This window comes from Malania oleifera, chromosome 13 (genome assembly GCF_029873635.1).
Source record: "Malania oleifera isolate guangnan ecotype guangnan chromosome 13, ASM2987363v1, whole genome shotgun sequence".
Lineage (NCBI taxonomy): Eukaryota > Viridiplantae > Streptophyta > Magnoliopsida > Santalales > Ximeniaceae > Malania > Malania oleifera.
Window position 1 is genome coordinate 11,825,203 of NC_080429.1, and position 16,277 is coordinate 11,841,479.

A 16,277-nucleotide genomic window follows, 5' to 3' on the forward strand; every position below is an offset into this window, starting at 1 on the left:
GTCCCGGGTACCACTATGAATGATCATATCACAAACTTTAATAGGTTGGTTACTGCTCTAGTTAATCTAGATAAGACTTTTAAAGATGAAGACCTAGATTTGATGTTGTTGGGGTCTCTTCCTGAGGAGTATGAGTTTCTTGAAACTACTCTACTCCATGGAAAGGATAAAGTGTCTCTTGGCAAGGTTTGTGCTGCTTTGTACAACTATGAATTGAGGAAGAAGGACAAGCTTGAAAGCACAAGTGGCGAGGCTCTAGTAGTTCAAGGCCATTCACAAAGCCAAAATAGAAGAAAGAAAGAGAGATTCAAGTCAAGGTCCAGACCAAATAAAGATGAATGTGCCTTTTGTCAGGAAAAAAGGCACTGGAAGAAAGACTGTCCGAAGCTAAAGAATAAATGCAAACCTGATAAAGGAAAGACCGTCTCAAATGTGGCTGAGTACAAAGATGGAAGCTCAGATCACTTGCTGTTACGCCGTCAACTAGTTCTTTGAGTATATGGCTACTAGATTCTGGGTGTAGCAATCATATGTGTCCTAATCAGGATTGGTTCTTGGATTTTAAATAACTAGAAGGTGGAGTCGTCTACGCAACAAATGATATCCCTCTTACCACACATGGGATTGGTTCAGTCCACTTGAGGAATCAAGATGGATCAATCAAAATATTGACAGACGTTAGATATGTACCAAGTTTGATGAAGAATCTTATTTCTGTGGGAACCCTAGAATCAAAGGGGTTCAAAGTAACAGTAGAAAATGGGGTCATGAAGATCATCTCTGGTGCACTTATGGTAATCAAGGGAATTCGGAAGAACAATAACTTGTATCACTATCAAAGTCGTACAGTTATTGGGACGGCAGCAACAGTTTCTACTGATGATATAGAAATAGAAGCAACTAGGTTATGGCATATTCGCTTGGGGCATGCAGGTGAAAAATCCTTGAGACTTCATACAAATCAAGGATTATTAAAGGGAGCAAAGACCTGCAAGCTAGATTTATGTGAACATTGCATTAAAGGGAAGCAAACAAGGGTGAAATTTGATACTGTAATCCATAATACCAAAGGTATTTTGGATTATGCTCACTCTGATGTGTGGGGACCTTCCAAGACAACTTCACTAGGAGGAAAACACTACTATATGACCTTTGTTAACGATTTTTCTCAAAGAGTATGGCGTATACTATGAATACTAAGGATGAAGTGTTAGGAGTCTTCCTCAAATGGAAAATTATGGTGGAAACTCAAACAAGCAAAAGGATCAAGCGCCTCCGTACAGATAATGGTGGAGAATATAGAAGTGATCCATTTCTTAAAGTCTGCGAAGAAGAAGGTATTATACGACACTTCACAGTAAGAAGTACACCACAACAGAATGGAGTGGCAAAACGTATGAATCGAACATTGTTGGAGAAGGTTCGGTGTATGTTGTCCAATGCTGAGTTGGGTAGAGAATTTTGGGCTGAGGTTGTAACATATGCCTGCCACCTCATCAACTGCCTACCATCTACTGCTATTTTTGGTAAAACACCATTGGAGAAGTGGTTTGGAAAGTCAGCTACAGATTATGATTCCTTACATGTATTCGGTTCCACTACCTACTATCATGTCAAGGAATCAAAGCTGGATCCAAGGGCTAAGAAAGCAATCTTTATGGGAATCACTTATAGAGTAAAGAGATATCGTCTTTGGTGTCCAGAAACAAAGAAAATAATCTTCAGCAGGGATGTTACCTTTAATGAATCTCCTTTTTAAAAAAAGGTGACAACAGAAAGTGTTGAGCAAAAAGATGATGCTCCAAAACAGGTGGAGTTTGATAGAAGAATTGTTTTCCTAGAAAATGAAGACTCTCCTATGATAGAAGAAGAGTCGCCTGAAGAAGAGGTTTCAACCCAAGAACCTCCACAGCAACATGAATCTATTGCATTGAGTAAGCCAAAAAGAAAAATTAGAAAGTCTGCTCGCTTTGTTGACATGGTGGCTTACGCATCTCCAATTGCAAACGACGATACTCCTGTCACTTACAATGAAGCAATCCGAAGTTTAGAAGAAGAAAAGTGGAGGGGAGCCATGAATGAAGAAATGCAGTCCCTTCATAAGAATCAAACATGGAAGCTTGTTAGTCTTCTGAAGGGAAAGAAGGCAATTTGGTGTAAAAGGGTATATACAAAGAAAGATGGATTTCATGACAAGAATAGTGTTCACTACAAAGTAAGGTTGGTGGCTAAAGGCTATGCACAAATAGAGGGAATTGATTACAATGAGATATTTTCTCCAATAGTAAAACATTCCTCCATTAGAATCTTATTGGCTTTGGTAGCACAATTAGATATGGAACTAGTTCAATTGGATGTAAAAACTGCATTTTTACATGGAGACTTGGAAGAGGAAATCTACATGACTCAGTTAGGAGGTTTCAAAGTTGCTGGAAAAGAAAATATGGTGTGCAAACTTGAAAAATCATTGTATGGATTAAAGAAATCCCCAAGGCAGTAGTACAAACGATATGACAAGTTTATGATGGGGCAAAAGTATAGAAGAAGCAAATATGATCACTGTGTGTATTTTTGCAAGCTATAAGATAGATCTTACATATATCTTTTTCTTTATGTTGATGATATATTGATAGCCTCCAAGAGTCAGACAGAAATTGACAAACTAAAGGCTCGGTTGAATAGGGAGTTTGAGATGAAGGATCTAGGCGAAGTAAAGAAGATTTTCGGTATGGAGATAAGTAGAGATAGGAAATTGAGGAGGTTTTGTTTGACTCAAAAACAATATTTGAGGAAAGTACTAAAGCATTTTGGTATGAATGAGAAGTCAAAACCTGTTAGTACTCCGCTTGCTCCTCATTTCAAGCTGAATGCATTTGTCTCCAAAAACTGAAGTAGAACGAGAATACATGTCAAAAGTACCATATTCAAGTGTTGTTGGTAACTTGATGTACGCCATGGTGTGTACAAGGCCTGATATTTCACAAGCTGTTGGAGTTGTGAGCAGGTATATGCATGATCCTGCACAGGAACATTGGCAAGCTGTGAAATGGATTCTACAATACATTTTGTATACGGTAGATGTTGGACTGATATTTGAGCAGGATAAGCAAAATGATCATAGTATTATTGGATACTATGATTCTGACTACGCTGGTGATTTGGATAAGCCTCAATCAATTACTAGCTATGTATTTACTCTTGCAAAAGCTCCGATTAGTTGGAGGTCTACCTTATAGTCAACAGTTGCTTTGTCCACTACAGAGGTAGAGTATATGGCAGTCACAGAGGCTGTGAAAGAGGCAATTTGGCTTCAAGGATTGATTAAAGATTTGGGAATTGAACATAAGCACATCAAGGTGCATTGTGATAGCCAAAGTGCTGTCCATCTAGCAAAGAACCAAGTCAATCATTCAAGGACAAAGCACATCGACGTTCGATATCACTTTATTCGAGAAATTCTGCAAGAAGGTGAAGTAGTAATCTAGAAGATTCGAACCACTGAGAATTCTGCTGATATGATGACAAAAGTGGTGATTGTGGTCAAATTTTAACATTACTTAAACTTAATCAACATTATTGAAAATTGAAAGATTGGCGCTATAAGCGCATTTGAAGACATTATGGAATCCATGAGAGATGTTAAGAGATGAAATTTCACCAAAGTAGAGATTTGTTAAATTATGACTCATTTCTAGAAGCTCACCATTGAAGTCTTTGATGGACTAGTTTTTTAATGGTAGGTGATGAATTATTGTAATAGTATTCTTTTCTAATCTATATAAACCCATTACTTCCATTTATAATCTCATCTCCAAATTTACCTACTTTTCTTTTAGGCACATTCTCTCTCCTCTTTCATTTTATAATATTTCTACAATAAAGGAATATTAATTGATAGTGTCTGAAGATATAAACACAATTAACTGAACTTCGTTAAATTCTGGTATTCTTCATTTCATCTATTCAGTGGTTAGCTTTTGTCGGATATAATTGTAATAATATATTATGTTAATTACATGTTTAAGCAAAATTTTGTCTAAAAAAGTAAGACTTAAACGGTTCGTTATGACCCCCACTTTCTTGAAAATTTACTTGATATAATTTTATACAATCATTCACCCTCTATTTACGTGTACTTTACTTACTTATACAAACATACTCTCTATTTACGTGTACTTTACTTACTTATACAAACATACTCTCTATTTACTTATACTTTACTTACTTGTACAAACATGTGTTAAAGTTAAGTGGAATAATCTCAAGTTTACAACAACAAACGCCTAGTCAACTTAAAAAAAAGAACACCCCATCAACAAAAGCAACGCGCGAACATCCTACTCGACTTGCTTCCCTTAGTTTCCCGATTCCTGCAGCCTGCGCTCCCCTTCCTCCGCCGTTTTCCCCTGCCCTGCTCCTCCGCTCGCACCGGCAGGAACACTTTCCCCGCCTGCAAATTCTCTCACACAAAACAAATCACAATGATCTGGCTTAAATCAAATCAAAAGGCAATCGACACATTAATAATTACTATATGGAAGACTCCACACCTCCAAACCACGGAGTAACAGCGCCCTTAAGCTTGTCCACTACCCAGCTTCCCTGGATCGCGTCGGCATCCACCTTCACGCCGCCGGAATCAGCTCCTTCTCCGCCTCCGGATTCTTTCCCCGTGCCCAGCTGCCGCCTCACCTCCTCCGACTCCGTTACCTTCCCCACCGCCTTCGGCGGATCCCCCTCCCCCGGCTCTTCCTTGGTGGTCTTGTGCAGAGCTTCCGAAATGACGTCCGAAAGCGCTCTGTCCTCGTCCCCGGGCCTCAAATTCTCCGCCCAATACTCCTTCACTGATCTTCCCACGTCCTGCCCCTTCGGCGACGCACCTTTTCTCGGCTCGGCGGCGCCATATCTGAGCTTCGAAGCTACGGTGTTCTTTGCGGATACTGCTTTGTCTGCAATGGCAGATGTAGCGGACGAGATTTTCTCGGTGTAGCTCCTCTGTTGATCTGTCTGCTGCTTCGGTTTGTCCTCTTGTTGCTGATCTTCGGGCTCGGCTGAGTCGGCGACTTCGTCGGCTGGTTGGGGTTGTTCAGGGGCGGGTGTGCTCTGTTTGAAAAGAGGTTCTGGAGAGAGCTGGTCATGGCTGCCAGTGTGTGCTTGCTGTTCTGGCTTTGCCCCTGGTTCGTCAGACACTTTCATTTTTCCGAAGGAACTGATAATGGGGGTTATTCCTGCTTCTTCACCACCTGAAGAGGTCTTAAGTCATAACACTATAGCGACCAGAATCATAAAATGCAAGACGGAAGAATGTTCTTCAGGCAATTAGTGTGGAACTGCGGATTTACAAAAAATATTTAATACAAACAATAACAACAAAGGAAAGCCTTAAGTTCCACGAATACGATTGGTTACAAGAATCTCTCTTTTTTCAAACTTATTTTGAAGCTAGAGTTGACACTTCCCATGTGAAAAAATAAAAAGTGGTGTGGGGTAGGCATCACGGAGCGTGGGATTAGTCGGTGTGACGGACGGACGTTGTTCATGGTTGTGACACCCGGTGATATTAAAAAAAAAATAAAAATAAAAATAAAAGAAGACTCGCAAAAAATAACTTACAACCCATTAATTACATCATACTGTGTTAGCACACTCATATTAAGTGAAAAACAATTAAAATTTAATAATATAAATCCCCCATGTAGAAAAAAAAAAACCCGCAAAAAGTAACCCTTACACGTAAACTTTACAACCTATTAATTACGTCATACTGCATTACTCGTTAGCACTCTCATATTACAAGTTAAAAATAATTAATAGTTCCGAACTTATAAGTGATCATTTAGATGTTTTTAAAAATTTGACCAAAATCACTTTTAAAATGTAAACTTTAGTCTCCAATTTAAATTGGTGCAAAATTGGATCAAAATTTAGCACAATTTATATTTTATTTTATCCAAATTTATACAACTCCAAAACAGGCTCCAAACTTGAAAATATTTTAGTCAACTTAGACATCAATTGCATTTCTAACCTGCGCCGGTGGGATCCGGGACTTTAGACTGATAATTTGAAGGAGGAACATCTTGGGGTCTCTGCTTCGGCGCATGAGGATCCTCCTCCAACTCCATCGACTCCAAACAACCCCTTGGTTTCCCCACAATTTCCTCTTGCCGCACCGGAGACTTCCCACCACCACTCTCTTTGGCTTCAGTCCCTTGCCCGCCGGTGGCGTCGTCCTCCATCTTCCGTGATCTTCCCAAGGGCTGCCCTGTTTTCTCCTCTTGCCCAGCTACCCTGCTCCTAACCACGGTCGACCCATATACTGCCCAGAAATTCACATCAATACACATATATGCTTTCAAACCCAGAAATTATAAGAACAAGAATATAAATTATGCTACGAATACAACCAAGTACTAAACTAAATGTATGTAAATTGAGGAACATGTGTATATACTTGGAGCACCGTGAATTTCTGGGTCTTGGGCTTCCGCTTCATCCTCGTCATAGTCGAGATCGTGATCATTTCCATCCTGCTGGTCATGGCCGTGGCCTTTTATTGTGCCTTTTATCCTTTTGGCCTTGTCCTTCACCTTCTTCATCAACGATTTTTTCTCATGGCCATGTTGGTGCTCATCACCTTCCCCTTCTCTCGCTGAAACACACAGTACTTAGTACTCGTACATGAACAGAAAACAAAGAAGCGAGTCCAAGCCGAATCGTAGTACAATATAAATTGGAACTCCTGAAACCAGCATGTGATGAATGTATACTCACCAGAACGTAAGACCAGGTTATGGGGATCTCCCTCATGGCTGCGATCAGCGCGGGTAACATCGGAAGCCATGGAGATTTAAGTATTAGATCGAGCAGCGAAAAATTTTAGTAACTAGCGTGTGTTTTCTTCGTCCTTGGACTTGGTAATGACGAAGAGCAGAGAGGAGCAGTTTCTTGTTTAAATGGAGGAAAGGGAGATATAAGTGGGTGATGTAGTGTTGCCACATTTGCATGCCGGTGGCATCCGAACAGAGGGACACGTATTTTTTAAGGGACACGTATCTGTGTTGTTGACAGGAGCATTGCTCATCTGATTTGTAGCAACTTAAATAAACAATCACTAGAAAAGAGGAAAATAGTCAGCATGGTGAGAAAATACTTCGTCTAAATTCCGGTATTGGGAGGATCCATCAAAGTCTTTCGACTCAGTAAAAAGTACTTTAAATAATAAATCTCATCAAATTGTATATATTCTTATATATTGATATGCCCATAATAAATCACGCTAATAAGGGCTGGTCAACGCCTATCTCATACTTTCTTCAGGTCTGACTTTCTGACGAGTGATTAGCTCCGACCTAATAAAGAGGAGGAGAGATTCACGTTGACGCCCTTAAAAACCGAGTAATAGGCACGCACTTATGGCCGGAGAGCGATTCGCGCCCCCACGTAATAAATCCGAGCTAACTAGCGGTCAACTCAAGCCCCTATAAGAAAGGATTGGGAGTACAGGCAAAGGGAAGGAACTTAATACTATTCTACTGTTGCATTTAGCCTTCCTAAAAGCCTTCCTCTTACTTAGGCATCGGAGTGATCCCCCGGAGTACATCCCGGGTCCTCCAAGCCTTTGTTCTTTTCTTCTTTCAGGTCAACGAGAGTCGAAGGAGCATCCCAACTATTTTTTTTTTACCCCGCAACAGTTGGCGCCATCTGTGGGAAGTTACTTTTAGGAGGCGATATTATCTTGCTCTTGACTTTCAAACATTCAAGCAATGCCGACCTCGCGCAATTCTACCTCCTTCCCTGATACCAAAGAACCATCCCAATCCATCCAATGGACCTCCGACTCATCTGGTGTCAGTAGGGAGGAGTTCCTTGCCTTCCAGAAGGAAATGAAGGACATGCTCAACCAACTCTTACAACAGAAGAGTCAAGAAGGGCACGTCCTTCCCCGACCGCAAGAGAAACCCAGCGCAGACAAACAAGCTGACGAACTAATGGAGAAAGAAGAGAAAACTCACCCCAATAAGAAGGTAGAAGATACAAATAGCGTGGATGTCAACCAACAAAGATCCACCGAGCTCGAGGAAAGAATAAAGAAGATAGATTACATAGAGAAGATGATGAAAGAAGGCAGAACCAGGCCCTACTATGGTGAAACATCCCTAAAGTCCGCGGAGTCTCCGTTCAGCAAAGGGATCATGGAAGCTCCATTGCCTAGTAGATTCAAGATGCTCACCTTTGAGAGATACGAAGGTTTGTCTAACCCCATTGATCACCTGGAAAATTTCAAAATGTTAATGCAGCTGCAAGGGGCTCCTGACGCCATCATGTGCCGAGCGTTTGCTACCACCCTTAAGAGTACCGCCAGAGACTGGTATCGAACTCTTCGACCAGGATCTGTTGGTTCCTTCCAAGGGATGGAGCAAATGTTCATCAGCCACTTCCTTAGTAGCCGGAGAGTTGCCAAAACAACAGGTCATCTAATGAATATGGTGCAAGGGGACCGGGAGACTTTAAAGAACTTCATGCACCGGTTCAACACAGCGACCCTAGAAATCCGCAACTTAGACATGGGGGTAGCCTTGGCCGCCCTGACAACGGCCCTCCATGTAATAACCCAAGAAAAAAAAAATGAATAATAATAATAATAGTTAGTATTAAAAAAGAAAGTGTTTCTCTGTTAGGATCCTTGATTCCATGTTTGATGCCTAAGAAAGACCTTGTCTAAGCGAGTGCTCAGAGACCATTGCGGCTCAGTCGCTCCCTGGAGGTCGGTCTGGTCAAAATGGAATTTCATAGGATAAACAAGGTAGACACTGTTTATATACGTAAATAAGTACATAAAATAATGTTTTGACTGACATAATTTGTAGAAATATATGATAAAATAATAATAATATAAGTATCATATGCGGGGCCCACAAGACTGTGTGGGGCCCACATGAGTCCCGAAGCCGTATGGAGGTTTACACGAGTCTCAAAGTTATGTAGGATGCATAAAATCGTATAAGAGTTATTCGAGTTACGTAGGATTCATTCGGGTCTCGAAGTTGTGTGGGGCCCACAAGACCATGTGGGGCCCACATGAGTTTTCAAAATTTAAATTTAATTCTTGTTCAAAAATAAATAATAAAATAAATAAATACTTAAAATAGTTTATAAGTAATAACAATGATAATAATAATGACAATAATGATTAAGAAAAATAATAAAATAATAAAATAATTAATTAACTAATTGATTAATTAATTAGGTAAGTAGTTAATTAAAAATTTATTTAATGGGAATGGTGGCAAGCACTCCCACATGGCCTCCATCCCCATCCCATACTCAACCCATACCTTGCCCATCCCTTGCCCATTCTTTAATTTTAAAAAATTATAATTTCACCCATCTCCTCACACTTTTATAAATTCTATTTCTTCCCCAAAATTTTCCTATAAATAGGGAGCTCTCAACCTTCATTTTTCACAACAATTTTCTAAGGAAGAGAAGGATTAGTGAGTGAAAGAATTTGTGGTGGAGAGAGAATTTTGAGTAAGTTCTCACTCACCCACTCTTTCCGATCTCATATCTTAAAGATAGTTATTGTGTTCGTAGCACACGGTAAAAGAAGAAGGTAAGTAAATTTTGATTATGTTAGTTTTTTTTTTTTTTTTAAATTCATACCCGAGTTTATTTTGTACGTAAATTTTAATTATGTTACTTAGTTCCACAAAATTTCCATAAGTTTATTTTTACGCATATTTAATTATACCAGTTCTATCTTTAATATACTTGCATCTATTTGTGGGTTAAGAAATGTTCCAATCCCCTCGGGTAAATTTTCAGCATTTATTTCTATTCAAAAATAAAATTATATATATTTTTAACACAAAAATTGTGTGGCATGAGTTTATTTCTAAGTTGCATTTTTATGAAAATATGAGTAAAAATGAGATTTTCACGATATTATTTTAAATTGCATAAATTATAATAAGATGATTTTAAAACCCCTTATGGCAACGAAAGTTCAAAGTTACAGATGCTCGGTACCGCAACTTAAAGTTTATACGGATCAGAGTGCACCCACACTGTTTACAGAGTGGTTATTTATGTTAGTGGATTTCTCCTGAGTGCACACCTGGTTCCGGATCAGGACTTAATAAGGAAAATCTCACTTAAAGTTTACGTACGTTGATTTAGTTTGGTCGGCTAGCCAGTTAAGTTCAGTCTTCGGACCACACAACCCAGTCATGGGGGTAAACATGACTTACGGCAAACAGGCCTAAGGGTGGGTTTTTACAATATATGTTTATACATATTTAATTACGTGTACAAAGTTACTGATGATTTGAAGGAAAAGTGTAAGTTTACATGAAAATGATCATTTTGGTGCTTATATGACGATCTAAGGAAAACGTATAAGGAAAAGTATATGTATGTTCATCATTAAATATTTTTACAGTTTTAAAGTTAAAAGTTTAATTTAGCAGTTATAGTATATGATTTAAAAATTTACTGTTGAAATTGATGACAAAAGTTTTATGCAGAAATTTTTAAATTTATGTTTATTCTAAAAGCAGTCTTGAAGTTATAGTATTCATTATTGTTTTACGAAATTCTTTAAAAACTCATTTTGGCCACACACCAATAATAATCTTATTTACTTACTGAGCATCGTCTCACCTCAATCATATTTTATTTCAGATAACTCTGAATGACATGTCGGGAATCAGGCTTAGCAAGCATGCGGGTGGGGATTAGAAAAATAAAGATTGATTAGAAATATTAGTATGGTTTCAGATATTTATGTTTGTGTAATTTTCCTTCTTTTGAAATAAATAATTGTAATATGGATAATTAGCGCTCTGGTTTAATAAAAGTTGAGTTTATTTTTACTTCCGCTGTAAATCAGTAGTAAAAAGTTAATATCCCAGGCCCCCCCCCGGGGTCGGGGTGTTACATTTGGTATCAGAGCATAGGTTATAGGTTTTGTAGACTTTAAGAAATAATTTTACCAGAGCATAGGCATAACCATGATGTGGGTAAGAACGGGTAAATTAGGATGTTTTTCTTTTGCCTATAAATTTGATAAAATTTTTAAAATGAGGTTATGATTTTAAAATAACTCTAGTCCTTTCCCTCAGAATGGACCCAAGGAACAACAACGTAAGTGTTGAAGGAAACGAGAATAATACGAGTACTCGCAATGGAGAAGACATCAATGCTACTACAGTGTTGCGTGACGTGGCACAAGTCATGAAGGAACTTCTGCGGAACTCCAAGGATCGGAATGATCCACCAACCCGTGAAGGTTGTACGGTTGAACAGTTCAATCGAATGCACCCTCCGACTATTGAGGGAAAAGCCAATCCAATTGCTGCAGAAGATTGGATGCAAGCAATGGAAGAAATACTACGAGTCCTTCATTGTACGAACGAACAGAAGGTGCTATATGCAGCCTATAAAATGATTGGTGAAGCCAAACGTTGGTGGAACTCGAAAAAGTTACTCTTGGAGGAAGGACCAAATCCAACCGTCCTCACGTGGGAGCGTTTTAAGGAAGTCTTCTTTGAACGATTTTTCCCCAAAACCACCAGAGATGCCAAGGCCAGGGAATTTTTGGAATTGAAACAAGGAAATATGAATGTACAACAATATGCAGCAAAGTTCATTGAATTATCTCATTTTGCATCTTATTTGGTTCCTGACGAATCAAAGCAAGCTCGAAAATTTGAAGAAGGATTGAACTCAAGGATTTATGAGATGGTAACAGTATTCGAGCTCGAAGACTTCTCCCAATTGGTGAACAAAGCAATGAAGGCAGAAGAAAGTCTACAAAGGAGTGCGGAGATATCCAAGCAAAGGAAGAGGCCCATGCCACAAGGGTCTCACCCTGGTAGAAATCAAGGACCTTGGAAAAGGAGCAACAACAACAACAACAACAGTAGCAGCAGCAATGTGGGGCGAGGGCAAACAGCAAGAAACCCAAACAATGCACAAGGCACCCCTTGTCCAAAATGCAACAAATTACATGGGGGAGAGTATCGAACCGGTGTAGAGAACATAAATCGGACGATTCTGCACGGACTGAGGACGCGACTCGAATCCATGCAAGGTAGATGGACAGAGGAACTCCCTTCCCTTATGTGGGCGTACCACACCACCAAGAGAGCAGCAACAGGGGAAACCCCCTTCATGCTTGTCTTCGGCGCATAAGCAGTCATCCCAGCAGAGGTGGGGATACCCTCTTGGCGAAGGCAATACTTTAACGAGCAGACCAATAGCGAGGAGCTCAGATCAGAAATAGACCTATTGGAAGAGAGACAGGATCAGGCGAGTGTAAAAGTTGCCGCGTACCAGCAGAGGGTAGCAAAGTACTACAACCACCGCGTGAAAGTACGGAATTTTCAGCCAGGAGACTTAGTCCTGAGGAAGAGGCGAAACAACCCGTCCGAGCCAGGGTCGCACAAGCTAAAACCTAACTGGGAGGGCCCATACAAGGTCACCACTGAGATAAAACCCGGGACCTACAAGTTGGAAGAAGTAGGGGGGAAAGAAATCAAGAACACGTGGAATTCCGAAATGTTGAAGAAATATTATTCTTAAGAACCGCTTTTTGTAGCACTGTAATAAAAGAGTCTTTTACAAAAAGTTGCATTACAACAATAAAGGTTGAAAAATTCAAAATACATGTTCGGTTCCTACATGCTAGTTTGCTTTACTCCCCTCTCCAACTTCCACCTCCTCCCATTCTTCATCCTCCTCTAGGTCCTCTGCAGACTCGGGACTCTCGTCGCCATAACCATGAGAGCTTACACCATCAAGAGGAATCTCAGGATGTTTAGTCCTTACTTGATCCCGACACCTTCTGAAACCAATTCGATAAGCTCTAAAGGTGTCGATAACGAATTGGTTCGACTCTTTGTACTTCTTCACCGCAGTTCGAGAAGCAGAAGCAGCAGCAGCAGCCTCTCTGGAAGGAAGTTCCTCCCTACGAAGGTGATCGATCTCTGCCTGCAGAGCCCGCTCGCGGGCCTCGGCCTCATGCAGTTCGTTCTGAGCAAGGACATATTTTTCCCGGGCATCGAGGGTCTGGCGGTACATCTCCGCGACCTTCTCCTCCTAGGCTAGAGCCATTGTCGCCAGATGCAGAAAATACCAAGTAAGGAAGTTAGCAAGGCTATGCATAAGTCGAAAAGTATAAAGCTCACTTTGAATAGGCACCTGGTACGAAGTATGGCGGATTTTCGCTGAGAGGGCGTCAGGAAGGGTACACTGGGCCTGCACAAAATCCTCAGCATGCACAGCCCGACGGAGAGCAGAGGCAGAATGGGTCGGCTCGTGGAAGATGGCTTCAACTTGAGCTTGAGAGTTCGTAGGAGGAGCAGCATGGACCTCATCAGTAAGGGCGCCGGAATCCCCTACTGCGGGTGCATCCCCGTGAGAGGATTCTCCTTCGACCTCGATTCTCTTCTTCCTGCTCCTGCTAACCCTTTGCTTTCTAGCCTCTCCAATGAGAGATTCATACCTGTTGAAGTCCATGTCTGCAAGGATAAAAGAGACAAGGAGTAAGAACACCAACAGTAAAGACAACAACCAACATACACACATATACATAATAAGGGGGGAGAATGACTTGAGGAAACGGGGCTGATCCCCCACTGCACGAGGACACGCTCCTGGAGCAGCTCCTCGTGAGGAATAATCCACTGTTCACCGAGGGCACGAAGTTCTTTAAGGATGGCCTGCTCTTCGGGGGAAAGTCTGGGGAGGAGATGGCGCACTCGAACTACAAAGGAAAAAGGGGTGAAAGGAGAAAAGATGAGTTAGACGGATCACCTACGTGTAAGCCCTGCAAAAGAGGGTAGAAAAAGATAACCACGTTACCATCAAGAGGAGAAGACCAGACAAAGGAGCCTGTGTAATCCAGCTCTCTCGACGCAAAGAAGTAACGGGTCTTCCAGTTATGGATGGAAGAACTGCCTGGTGAGAAGAGTTTATAACCTGGTAGAGAGTTGAAATAATATAGCTCTTTCTCCGCAGAGTGAGATCGCATTTGGAAACAACTTCTGAAGAGGGGGACGGTAGGCTGATGGCCCAAGCGGAGCAGAAGCACAGCAAAACAGGTGAGCGAAAGATAAGAGTTCGGAACAAGTTGAGATGGTGCTATGCGATAAAAACGCAATACGTTAGAAACAAAGGAGGGAAAAGGGAGCCTAAGACCCAAATCTAGATAATCGGTATACAGGCAGAGCTCCTCGGATTTTTGGTCAAGGGCTGATTCGGAAGCAGTTGGTAACCTAACAGTGACATTGGATGGTATGGCAAAAAAATAACGAACATTTTGCAGGTCGGAAGAGGTGAGCTCACAACGAGCGCTCCGAACTGTTGTAGGTACTCTTAATGGCTGTGAGGAGGTCTCCATAGAAAAAAGAAAAAAGCCTGAAGGAAACACTACTTAAACCTAAGTGTCAAACAAGCAAGCAACGGTAAAGATCAAGAAGAAAGGAGGCCAAGACAGATCAAGACAGTAAAATTTCACACAAACAACTAGGCAATCTTACAAGATAAGATCAAACATACAAAACTAGCGCAAGAACAATGAAGAATATGAAGAACAACAAGACAAAAATGCTATAGAGAGGAAAAGCATACCTAGCACCAAATAAGAGACTTGTGGAATGGAGGAGAGTAGAGAAGGAAGCAGTTCTCTTGGAATGAAGATGAGTGTGGAATGAACGAGTCCACTGGCCTTTATATAGAGAGGAGGGCACGAATCCGTGTGGCAAGAATCTCAATAATTTTCATTTACGAGAAGAATTGCGTCTCGAGGGAGGCAAAGGACACAGAAAATCTCTGACAAGTACACAGATGAGGCTTCCCGAGGACAAACGCCACCTCGGAAACACCAAGTTGCCTCGGACACAACGTTGGACGGATGGCCATCAATAATGCTTTTCTCCAACCCACTTTCCGAGGTAGAACGCATTTAAAACATGCTTTTTTGTATCTCTCGCAGGACAGAAGCGTGCAACGATGCCTCGGGAAAGTGAGATAGACGCGAAGGACGACCCAACAGATGAGCACGACTCATCGGGTGGAAGGCCCAAAATGACGAGCACGACTCGTGAGGCCAGAGCAGCCTAACAGATGAGCACGACTCATCACGCGGACGGCCCAAAATGACGAGCACGACTCGTGAGGCCAGAGCAACCCAACAGATGAGCACGACTCATCACGCGGACGGCCCAAAATGACGAGCACGACTCGTGAGGCCAGACCAACCAACAGAGGAGTACGACTCGTCAGGAGGATGGCCCGAACTGACGAGCACAACTCGTAAGGCCAAAACAATCCAACAGATGAGCACGACTCATCACGCGGAAAGCCCAAGCAACGAGCATTAGTTGTAGTGCCACACAGCCGAGTAGGTTGGTTAGCTCGACCTGATTATTCAAAAAGCTCAGAAAAAACACCTCGGCCCGAGTCTCTCTTCAAAGAGCTTGCCATTCTCAGATAGCTCGGCCTGAGTCTCTCTTCAAAGAGCTCGGCACGAGTCACTCTACGAAGAGCTCGGCATGAAGAGCTCGGCCCGAGTCTCTCTTCAAAGAGCTCGCCATTCTCAGACAGTTCTGCCCGAGTCTCTTTTTCAAAGAGCTCGAACAAAAGAGCTCGGCCCAAACAGCTCGGCAGAAACAGCTCGGCACGAATCCTTCTTCGAAGAGCTCGGACAAACAGAACCAGGCCCGAACAGCTCGGCAGGAACAGCTCGGCACGAATCCTTCTTCGAAGAACTTGGACAAACAGAGCCCGGACCAAACAGCTCGACAGGAACAGCTCGGCACGAATCCTTCCTCGAAGAGCTCGGCCCGAATAGCTCGGCAGAAATAGCTCGGCACGAGTCCTGCTTCAAAGAGCTCGGACAAAAGAGCTCGGCCCGAATAGCTCGGACAAAACAGCTCTGCACAAAACAGCTCGGACAAACACAGCTCAGCACGAGTCCTTCTTAAAAGAGCTCGGACAAAGGAGCTCGGCCTGAGCAGGTCGGACAATTCAGCTCGGCGCCAATAGTCGACACGAGCTGCTTAATTATTCTTCCTAAAAAAAAAAAAAGACGGGAACAAGAGGAAGTGTTAAAACTTCTAAATGGAAAGATGCAGACACAAATAATTATTCAAAATTCTATCCAGAAATTTGAAACTCAGGGGGGGACAACTGCTATGCCCATAATAAATCACGCTAATAAGGGCAGGTCAACGCCTATCTTATACTTTCTCCAGGTCTGACTTTCTGAC

The 16,277-nt window shown here is 41.7% G+C and overlaps 2 protein-coding genes across 2 annotated transcripts; one reads left to right on the forward strand and one right to left on the reverse strand.

The window, feature by feature from the left end:
- Positions 1 to 4,185: 4,185 nt before the first annotated feature.
- Positions 4,186 to 6,950, reverse strand: LOC131146700 (low-temperature-induced 65 kDa protein). Its single transcript, XM_058096450.1, has 5 exons — positions 6,775 to 6,950; positions 6,455 to 6,652; positions 6,029 to 6,319; positions 4,551 to 5,243; positions 4,186 to 4,450 (listed from the first exon to the last, which is right to left on the reverse strand). The coding sequence occupies exons 1-5, from the start codon at positions 6,842 to 6,844 to the stop codon at positions 4,356 to 4,358; spliced, it is 1,347 nt and encodes a 448-aa protein (XP_057952433.1). The 5' UTR covers positions 6,845 to 6,950; the 3' UTR covers positions 4,186 to 4,355.
- A 1,164-nt stretch (positions 6,951 to 8,114) lies between these two features.
- On the forward strand, positions 8,115 to 12,588 carry LOC131145689 (uncharacterized). Its single transcript, XM_058094887.1, has 2 exons — positions 8,115 to 8,606; positions 12,259 to 12,588. The coding sequence occupies exons 1-2, from the start codon at positions 8,115 to 8,117 to the stop codon at positions 12,586 to 12,588; spliced, it is 822 nt and encodes a 273-aa protein (XP_057950870.1).
- Positions 12,589 to 16,277: the final 3,689 nt, after the last annotated feature.

What these genes read in the sequence shown, in the direction of transcription:
- LOC131146700 (XM_058096450.1), bottom strand. Translation starts at nt 6,844, where the DNA reads ATGGCTTCCGATGTTACCCGCGCTGATCGCAGCCATGAGGGAGATCCC. An exon ending in AGAAATTCACGGTGCTCCAA is followed by an intron (nt 6,320 to 6,454) that starts GTATATACACAT and finishes ATTTCTGGGCAG; the next exon opens with TATATGGGTCGACCGTGGTT. An exon ending in TGTTACTCCGTGGTTTGGAG is followed by an intron (nt 4,451 to 4,550) that starts GTGTGGAGTCTT and finishes GAGAATTTGCAG; the next exon opens with GCGGGGAAAGTGTTCCTGCC.
- LOC131145689 (XM_058094887.1), top strand. Translation starts at nt 8,115, where the DNA reads ATGATGAAAGAAGGCAGAACCAGGCCCTACTATGGTGAAACATCCCTA. An exon ending in CCCTGACAACGGCCCTCCAT is followed by an intron (nt 8,607 to 12,258) that starts GTAATAACCCAA and finishes TTTAACGAGCAG; the next exon opens with ACCAATAGCGAGGAGCTCAG.